Source organism: Corylus avellana, chromosome ca1 (assembly GCF_901000735.1).
Source record: "Corylus avellana chromosome ca1, CavTom2PMs-1.0".
Taxonomy (NCBI): domain Eukaryota; kingdom Viridiplantae; phylum Streptophyta; class Magnoliopsida; order Fagales; family Betulaceae; genus Corylus; species Corylus avellana.
The window spans coordinates 18,915,405-18,925,933 of NC_081541.1; the positions used below are offsets into that span (position 1 = coordinate 18,915,405).

At 36.2% G+C, this 10,529-nt stretch overlaps 1 protein-coding gene across 1 annotated transcript; it reads right to left on the minus strand.

Annotated features, from left to right (window-relative positions):
- Positions 1-210: 210 nt before the first annotated feature.
- Positions 211-10,247, minus strand: LOC132166962 (uncharacterized; the record flags this gene model as incomplete). Its single annotated transcript, XM_059577832.1, has 11 exons — positions 211-442; positions 657-761; positions 1,659-1,752; positions 2,509-2,595; positions 2,689-2,746; positions 7,922-7,985; positions 9,322-9,383; positions 9,729-9,780; positions 9,885-9,957; positions 10,044-10,119; positions 10,238-10,247. Coding segments are annotated over 10 exons (669 nt in total), but the record flags the coding sequence as incomplete, so codon positions are not given.
- Positions 10,248-10,529: the final 282 nt, after the last annotated feature.

The window sequence follows — 10,529 nt, forward strand, 5'->3', positions numbered from 1 at the left end:
AAACAAAAAACAGGTTGTGAATATATCTTGTATGCTACAAAAAGACAATACATCTATTTTACACCTACAGCACACAAATAGTTAATAACAAAAAACAGATTTAGTATACAAAACAAAAAAAAAAAAAAACCGACCATGTTTCTTACCTAAGTGCATGATGACATTTCCTGCAAATAAATTAACGTTAAACTGGTTTTAACTTTCACTTGAAACAAGGAATTTTCCTTCCCCCAGCATCCTGGGTGGTTTTGATTCTTACTATTAAGTGTCAACCAATAACAATAATAATAACCACCACTACCATCATCATCATCATCATCATTAATGTTCTATATTCTATAAAAAAATTCAAGTTACATGATACTTTATATACTGCCAAAAAAAGGTATGCTTAAAGCCAAATTTAAAGCTCCAAGTATATCTACTTTTGCAAAATGTCTCCCTGCACAAATATACAGATATTTAATGACTATCAATATCATCATGTCAGAGTCCAGGATAAAATTAATGTTTTTTTACTTCAAAAATTTTGAGACGCATAAATTCTATAACTAGTAGTTTCACTGGAAATCCGCAATGTCTATACAAGGCTGATGTTGAATAGCACCTTCCCACCACATAGTGTATTCATATATACTGAGGCAACAAAAACTCACCGAATACATGCGCTATGCACAGGGGCAAAGTCGCCTGGTAAAAGGATGTGAACCATCACAAGAAAGCATTGATTGAGCTTGAGTAAACAAGCATGCTCCAGGATTCTGAAAGTCGTAGATGAATAAAAAGATAATGCTTAGTTAAATGTAATAAAATTGAATTCAATGATACGAGTTTCTTAATTTGTCCAATGCTTTCAATTTAGATGCATATGCTCATGTATTCTTAAAAGCAAACTTCAATGCACAAATACTTGAGAGTCTAGTTCCCTATATATGTTTCCATGGAAAAACAAAATCAGGAAAAGAGTTCGACCACACTTAGGCTGAGATATCATTTTGATTGTATTATTAATATGCCATAGTCTTATTGACCAGTTGAAGGGCAAAATTGTTTTACAATAAGATCCATCAACTTCTCCTCCAAATCTGCTCACTATTTTGTAGATTCTAAAAGTGGGCCTAGGAAGGACAATTCTCAAATCAATCAAAGGATGGGAACTCTCCCTCCTTTACTCCCCTTTCCCCCAAACCCCTCCCATCCAATCTGGCCATAAGTGATGAGTCAAGAATCAATTCCTTTTCTACTTTTTATCAAATGCATTGCAGTTGTACTTTAGTCTATTCAAGTCCATTGTGCCCCAATTTGCCAACCAAGAACTTACAAATGCATATATATATATGCACTTTCTGTACATGCACAGGTGCGGCCTCATGTGTTATATAATACAAAATCTATGTTTCAGGAATGAGATATGGATCATGGAAGAACTGTAATGGGAGCAGCATGGATATACAATGAGAATATATAAAAAGATGACTGTCTTCTGTATTAACAAAAGAAGAAAATATGGGAATTCCCCGTGCCCTAATATTGATTCTTCTCTAACTACTATAATCCCTTTCTGTATAGAAATAAAACACACTTTTGCTCGGTTATTGTTAACTGGGAAAAGACGAGTATAGAAATATGAAAACTCTAATGCACAAGTGTAAGAATACCAGATTTTTAGGGGCGTCATCAACAACTTCAGCAGGTTGATCGGCTCCCATGCTTGCCAAGCAAGCTCCTTTGCAGCTCAGATATTTCTGCATACTGCTCATTAAGAAATTAAAACAAGTTAGCAATTGATATAAATCTGATAGAAAACAAGAATAGTTAACTTTTAAATAGAAAGCCACATTGCATCATATTCTTGTTTGCTATAAACGGAAATTCTTAGACAACTAACATCCTATCATCCAATAGAAGATTGGTTCCAAGCAGCATTAACCCTATGAGATTTGATGAAAAAATTCATTGGCTGCAATCAATCATTGAAAAAGAAAGATAATATCATAATGGCCTCCACAAAGAGAAAAAGGTAAGAAAAGAGATATCCATATAGATACTATTAACAGGTTGAAAGACGTGATCCCGAATCATTAATCAGTGATGAAAGACATGCAATGGATGTAATTCTTTCATTTGGAACTGAACAACATATTGAACAATGATACGTTCTGCAGAATTTATAAAACTAATATAAACCATATTAGACCCAAATGCCCCGTAAAATTGTTTTCCTTTGTCCAAAAAAGAAGGAAAAGGGAAGAAATAAAGGCAATGTCAAACACTAACCTTCCCCCTCGCAAATCAAAAAAAGAGGTACAGTAAAAAGGTTTCATAAAGTAGAATATAATTAAGTAATTCAATTGCAAAAAACAAGAGATAATGACTGAATTCTCGTAATGTCATCCCAGCAATTGCATAAAGATCATAGACACAAAGTACACAACTTTGGAGCAATTTCAGCAAAATATTTTAGAAAACAATAACATTTAAATAGAAAATATAAATAATATGACTTACATGTCACATTGATTAAGCACCAAGAGCTTATTTGGGACGCATGATTGTCCATTTGACTTGCAAACTGAATTGCATGACTCACTTTGTCTATCACCCAAATGAGGAGTTCAAAGAATAAGCTAAGGCTGGAAATCAAATATATAAACTCGGGAAACAAAAACAACCCCCAGGATGACTCACCTTCCAACAATAACATTAATTCCATTCAGTATTCCTTCAAGGTAAGAATTACTGGCCCCTGTTGCAATGAAAGTTCAAAACACGCAAAATTCAAATCTGAAACAGCTGTACACTGCATCCAATATAAAAGATAACTCTTGGTTTCAAGAAGGTATCACTATATAACTGTAGGAAAAAACAACCCAGAAACACTAATATACAAAATAAGAATTTTCCCATTCCTAAACAAATAAATAAGCATTTAATAAGAATTTGCTTTGGCCTAATGGTCAAGCGGTGCTTCTATAATTACCGTGGCTCTGTTTAAATATTACTTATCAAAAAAAAAAAAAGCATTTAAAGAAAAGGACCTTGCTTCTGCACTTGCAACGTTTGACATTCGCGCGCAGGTGCTAAAGTGCTTAATGAGGTAATATGCCATTAGCATGACTCTTATCTTCATTCTTATATTTCTTTCAAACATATGTTCATATGAGACCCAAATAAGTAAATGAGGCATTAGGATACAGAAAGCTTTCCAATGATATTGCATGTGGCACTTTTTACAATGAAGTATTCCGAGACTTATTCCAAGTCTTTAGCATAGCAACATATGCCATTTTGGGGCATATAGGGGTGATTATGGCACTCAAAAAACCGATAAAACCAACTGCGCTGATCTGTATCGACCGATCTCAACCGGTTTCCAATAATCCTATGGTGTGATGTGGTTTCACATATTGGGAAAAGCTCTTCACTGACAAAAACCAAAAGGACTTTCCTATGCTTATTCTCTTTCCATTTTAACATGTGAGGCAAAATACCATTGGAATTTGCCCCAAAAATTTGATAGACTTGCACACCCATTCATAAGTCTGTTTCTGACCCTATTTTTCCTCATGTATTTCTTTGCAGCCACACCTTCTCTCTTTCTCACATCCTAAACCCTCAACTCTTCCCTCTGCAAGTCTGGCCTCTCTCTCTCTCTCTCTCTCTCTCTCTCTACAAGCTCTCATGGTCACTCACCTCAATGACATTACATTCAAATCCGTCAATCTGGAGCCTTAAATGTTGCGCAGACCTCTGTGCACCTCCATTGCCCAATGTCTCTCTTCTCAATGCTGCACAACCTAAAATATTTGATGATCTTGCTGACTTTTTGGCCTATCTGTCTTAGTTTCTTTTATAGATCAACCGTTCTCCCTCAAATTTGTTAACACTTTGAGATCTGTGCCAAAACCTAGAACCTGACTAACTGCATTGATGAGACTGACTATACTAATGCTCGGTTAGTAAGCCTTTGATGATGAGGTTCAGTTGATCATTTTCAAAACTGAAAGGTCAGTTTTGTGGCCAGAATTCCCTCAAAACCATCCAAGCTGATAAATGATCACCCTAGGGACATATTTACCATTTTTAGTAGTAAATTCAAAGTCTTGAACCTTGATTGATCGCTGAATAGGTGGTTGGAAACCAAAACTACTACTCATCTGATGGTGATTAAGCTAGGTTTCTAGTAAACCATATTTAATGAACTTTAAATTTTGGAACGTGATATTTGGTAAAGTCATGTGAAATGGCGGTCCCCACTCAATGTTATCATCTCCAATCCATTCCAGCTGGAATAGACACAGAATTTCATACCATGATCAAACGAGAACAATTAACCATCCCATTCCATCTCACCATAGATTTCAGGCTGTTCTGGTAAAGTCCAGCCATTCTGCTCGGTTTGCCATTTTAGCCCAGTACATGAAGGCCCTCAAGGGGTTGTGTCTCTTTGTTAAACTACAATCCAATCTTTTATTGATTTCAGCTTACAAAAGTTTTCATTTTTAGTCTATGGTGCAATTTAAGAAGTAGAAAATGCCTTTGTGTTTGAAAAGGAGAACCTGGGTTTCCTTTTCCCTGTTAGTTTTGCATTCGGAAGAAAATATATTCTCTTCATTCACTGTCATTGTCCAGTAATCTCCATGATCATTATAGCTTAAATTATTCAATCTTATAGCTTAATATTTTTATTTTGTTTGTATGAAATATATATATATATATATTTTTCTATAAGCTAGTATCCTCTTAGAATAATAAGTCCATAAGGGAACATCAGATCATTATCCAGTATCAATATCTCCCATTCCAATATGCAAACTGTAGTGGCCTCAAACCAGAATTTATGACTTTGGTCCTACTTCTTCAAAAAACCAAGCAAACAGCTTTTCAAAACCAATATTTTTAATCATAATTCAGCTTCTAATTTTGTGGGAGATATGCATGATCATTGCTTGGTCCACCTCAACTAACTGCCCTATGTTGAACAAAAACCACATCAGTGGATTCATAAGGATATAAAAAAGTTGAATCAATTGAAGAGATTTTCCATGTTTTGCCTATGATTTGGAGATGATTCTCTTGTCTTTTTCCTTTCGTTTGGTGCTGAACCTTCAAGAGGCCCAGCAGTATCATATCCATGCATGCAGATCCCAACCTCTTATTCTGTAAGGCTCCGGATAGTCAAACTTCTTCCGCTATTCAACACACTTAAGCCTTAATCCCAACTAATTGGAGTTCGCTTTATGAAAACTTTATCAAGTAGTTGAGGTCAGCAGCATGTAATTTTTCACCATTCTATCCTATCTAAGGTCATGTTCTGCTTTGTTCCTATTACTTATGCATATGTTATTTTAAGGCTCCCTCTAGTGACTTCACTCTTATGTCATATAAATCTTTCTCACTTATGTCATCAGTGGTCTTCATTTCAAATGGCCGGTCGTGCAAGATATGCAGAAATAACCCCTTCCAAGAAATCAAAGCTCGAAAACCAAGCGTTTTTATATTGGAAAACACTGGGCTTTAAGTAGCATAAACTTTGCTTTAGGGCTGTAGCGTGGAAAGGGGAAGGACTCTTCCGATATTTTTGGGCTTGGAAGGGTATTATTGTCAATTTTAAAAAAGAAGTGGACCAGGTTTTGAGGAATTTTCTGGAAAGGCTTGTGGAGCTCAGGCCTCTCCAGAAGCCCATTCCCCCTAAGCCTGTTGGGCGCAAGAAAGGCATGAGGCTGTGGGCCTTTAAGTTTAATCCCAAGCCCAAACCCAAGGATAAGCCCATTTCTAAGAGGGATTCTTGTCTGGGTTCAGAAGTGGTTCCTGGGCCCATACCCAGGTTGGAAGGGGCTGGTTTGCAGGCATCTCCCTTCATTGGTTTTCTGGAGGCGTTGCCAGAAGAGGGGCCTGCTCCAGCAATCATGCCTGGTGGTTTCCGGTACATGGGGTTGCTTCAACTAGATAGAAGCTGTTTGAGCACGCCGATGGTCTCATTCTGGATTCACCGGAGATGTGTGCGCCGATAGGTCATGGGCCCAAGGCCCAAAACGATTGCTGAGTCAGTGCTTGCCAATGGGTTCTACAATTTCATCAGTGCTCAAGCCCAAGCCATTGAAATTATACAACCATAAGTCCAAGGATGGTAGATTCTCGAAGATGGCTGATAGCCTGAAGGTTGAGGCTGTGTTGGTGATCAGTGCTCCGCCTGATGTGTCTTCGGTCTGCAGCCTAAATCGGCACCCCTCTCCGCCATTTGGCAAGATTGCAGCCTAGACTTCATCAGAGGTTGCCCACGATCTGAGATTGCAAGTGTTGTTGTCAAGAATCCCCCTCTGATGAGGGGTCTTCTTTGGCGGGGGTTTCACAACCTGAGTTCCTTTGCTGCAGATTGTTGTTGTTCGCTTGAGCTGGGTTTGGGTTGCTCCCAGATATTGCCGGCTGATCAGTCTCCTCCGGCAAATTGCGTAGTGATGGATAATGGGGAGGATGGTCTGGCTTCATAGTCAATGCTGGTTGTGAGGGATGATAGGGAGGATGGTGATTTTTCTTCCCCTCTGGGTATTTTTTCTCCCACTACTCCCTTGGATTTTGGCTCTTTATTGTGTAAAGGATATTTGTCCGGTGGTGGGGCTTTTGTGTGAAAAGAATGAGGATCAAATTGTGGCTCTCCTGGCAACTATTGGACAAGACCATTCTCGGGAGGTTAAGGGTGCTTGTTCCAGAGGTAGAAGAGGGCTTTTGAAGTTAGAATGATCCATTAACTATGAAACTACGAGGGTGTCCTCAAGGCGTGGGAAAGGCAAACCTCACGTTTTTTAGCGTTGAGCGCTTCGTGTGGGTCTCGGGTTTTTAGTGTTTTGTGGGTTTTTGATGCTTTGCACTTTTTTATTTTGCTCGCTCTAGTTAGGTGCTTTTCTTTGTATATTGCCAGTGTACCTAGGGGCACTTACGTTTTATAAAAGTTTTCTATTACTTTTCAAAAATTTATTAATTCTCTTTTGCTTATCCAAAGCAAGGCAAGTACTTTAATCGCGCTAACGAAATGGTGCCGAAATCTTTCTTCAAAGTCTATGTATTGTTGGATGCTTTCAAATCATCCTATATTGATCCATTAAATGCAGTGCTATTCAATTATAATAACTAAAGTTAATAAAAAAATATATATATAAAACCTTTTTTTGTTTTTTTGTGTTTTTCATTTTTCTTTGCTTTTTACAGAAAAGCAGAGCAACCATTTTATTTGTTAAAGACAAATACATGATGTAGATATTGTTAAATCACTACTTATCTCAAAGCGTAAGTTTATAGGAAGGGATAAATTTAATCATTTTAATTTATATTCTAATACTCTTCCTCACGTGTGAGCTCAAACTCTCACTTAAGTGGAGTCTAACACATAGAATATTTAATTGAAATAGAAGATGAACTGTAGAGTCAAGATTCAAACTCAGAACATTTGACTCTAATGCCATGTTAAATCATTAATTATCTCCAAAGCTTAAGCTTATAGGAAATGATATGAATTTAATCATTTTTAATTTATATTCTAACGGATATAAACTCTAGATATAGTGCACCATTGTTTGAATGATGCACTCAACTTTGCTGCTTTATACATAGGATGGAGAATATTAAATTTTTAAACGCATAATCTACCATTCATATCGCCCCTCCCCTGCCCCCTATTAAAAAAAAGGGCCTAAAATGTTCAAGATGAACTGCTCCATATTGTAGTTATTTAACACATTTTCTCTACATTTCAACTTTAAATGTGACTAAGTAAATGGCATTATCTCAGTTTTTTTTTTTTGTTGGATAAGTAGCATTATCTCAGTTATTATAATGTCTTTTGATATATGCACATATGGCCAATGACGTTCAAGAAGTGCAACTCAAAATAAATCATGATTACCAAATTCATAGTTGGACTCACCCGAAGAATTCAACGGCAGAGAAAAGCAGTGATGGAATTCACTAAGATAAGCGTTTTCATGAACCTGAAATGTTCAAAATCACTTCAAATAGTATCATAGTATTGAAAACATAACATTCTTGTGTTTCACAATCATATCAAGAAGAGTACAAATTTTATAATCCACATCAGCAATTTAATAAAGTGAACATATGAGTTAAACTCAGATGGTAAGACTGTTGGGTAAAGCTGTTATGGTCAGTTAAATTATTTACTTTTGTGATTGTTGTTCTTATAAATCAAGGAGCTCCGCCCGTCAATCACGTAAAAAGCAATTTAAATTAGTAGCTAATGTTCCCTCATGGTTCATCAAGTAAAGGCAATAAGATGAGTAACTTATGTGGATCTTTCCTCGAAATTTTTTTTTTAATAAGTAAACGAAATATCATTAAAAATTACGAAGGCACAACTCAACTACACAGGATACAGGAGAAACACCTAGCTAGAAAGAAATAACAAGTCAAGAAAATCATGAAAACTAAACACATTAAAATCTAAAAGCATTATCTGTAATCTTTCCTCAATGTTAACTAAGCATAACATTTATCGGAAAAAAAAAAAAAAAAGTCTAGGACAAATATTACTGGGTCATTTGGGCAATCAAAATGACTACCAAAAACTTTTATCATTCTTATGTGACCTTAATGTTCCTCATGAGAATGAACAAAGATTTTATGACCAACTTCCTTTTTAGGTAACTACATACTGGATTGAACCCATGGCCTCACTCCCAGCCCCTTGTTAGCAAAAAGGTGATTCCATTCAGCCCAAAGAACATTAGCAAATATTTTTGGACCAGCTTTTTGAGGCACAAGTGAAAGAATCTCGAAATAAATGTAAAATAATTATCATATGTTTCAATACATGTTTCTTTTCTTCTTTTTTTCATTGATAAGTTACACACGTATCTGAAGGTCTCGAATCCACCATTTTACCTTCTAAACTAGAACTCTTAACTCTCAATAGATCCTTTTTTTTTTTTTTTTTTTTTTAATTGGAGCCTAAAATCATTAGAGAAAATACCAAGAGCACCTATATTGGCCCTCTAAGGGTGGTCACATCAGGAGCTCCATGGTAACAAGATAAAAAGTTTTTTTTTTTTTGTCAAATTATCACCATATTCAACAGGTTACATATAGTGCAGTATATATTATTAGTTTAACTAAAAACATGCCAAGCACGCAAATTTCAAATTTTGGTGAATTTGAACAGAAGCCAAAAATAATATAGCCTAAAGCTTGACTGCAATTGATGAGGCTTTAATATTTTAATTATAAAAGAAAAAAGCATTTTCCAAGTTAAAAATATTGAAGACCATCCTCTAAAGGAAACAACAATCAGATCATATGAGTATTACTTACCACACTCTCAGAATTATGACGGCACCTCCCAGCACAGAAATCAAATACACTTGCATAAGTCCCTGCAAGAAAATTGTGGATATGTATCACGCTTGAAGAAACTCCATGAAAGGGTAGCTATATCCTAGAGGAACCCAATTGCCACATCAAGGCTGACCCAGAACCTAGTCATACATAGCAATGCAAATTCAATCTTCAATGTTTATTTCAATCCAATGTTCAACATTTAGTAACACCATTTATTCGTTATGCAAGGTCAATTAGCCACCATTTATTTATTTATTTATTTCGAATTATGAACTCAAAGATCTTGTACATGAGATCGAAATGCAAGGTAGCTTGGAAGATGTTTCTAAAGTAAAGTAGAATATTAATCTTTCTTTTTGGTTAGGGAAGTAGCATTTTACCTGCGGTAGCTTGCTTAGCAATCTTCACCTTCAGTGCTTGTTCTTTTTGTGTCTGCAGATTAGATCCCGGAAAAGCATTCCATATTTCAGATACTTGATTGAAAAAGAAAGAAAGAGATAAACAACAGAAAAGAAAACAAGCACTCAAGAAATTACCCGTGCAGGATTTAGGCAGCATGAAACACAAAACTCATAGGAGTTGCAACACTGTGAGAGAAGGTTGCATCCACTGAAACAAGAAGAAAAAATGTTGCAAGATTGCCAAGTAGTTTTACTTAAGGTAAGCAGGTTAGAGTCCAATTTAGAAAAACTCACTGACAAGAGTATTTCACTCCTTTTCCAGGGCAGCAGCGAGACTGTGGATCCATCAATAGACCATCACATACATAGCCTACAAATATATGCTGCTATGAAACAAAGGGAAAGAAAAGGTAATAATGCAACAGAGCAACCTTTGTAAGTTGCAATTGCTAAAGTGAAATCGAAGGCATACAGGAAAGCTATAAAACCTTGGGAGTATCAACACAGACTTAAGTACAATTTGATGCAGCCATAAGCGGATGGCCTGCAAGATTAAGTACCCAAAGCCTGAAGGAACTTGGGTACCAATTGCAGTTATAACAAGCACTATATATCTCAACAAAGCTCAAGAGAAGTAGCAAGTTGATTCATAATTAGCAAAATACCCATTTGAATCCAGTGATCCATAGGAAAGCTTTCTATAGGACCTTCATCCTATCTCCATATTACTTGAGAACTTAAAGTGTATGAACCCCGTTTTGAAATAGAATTTGATCAGCA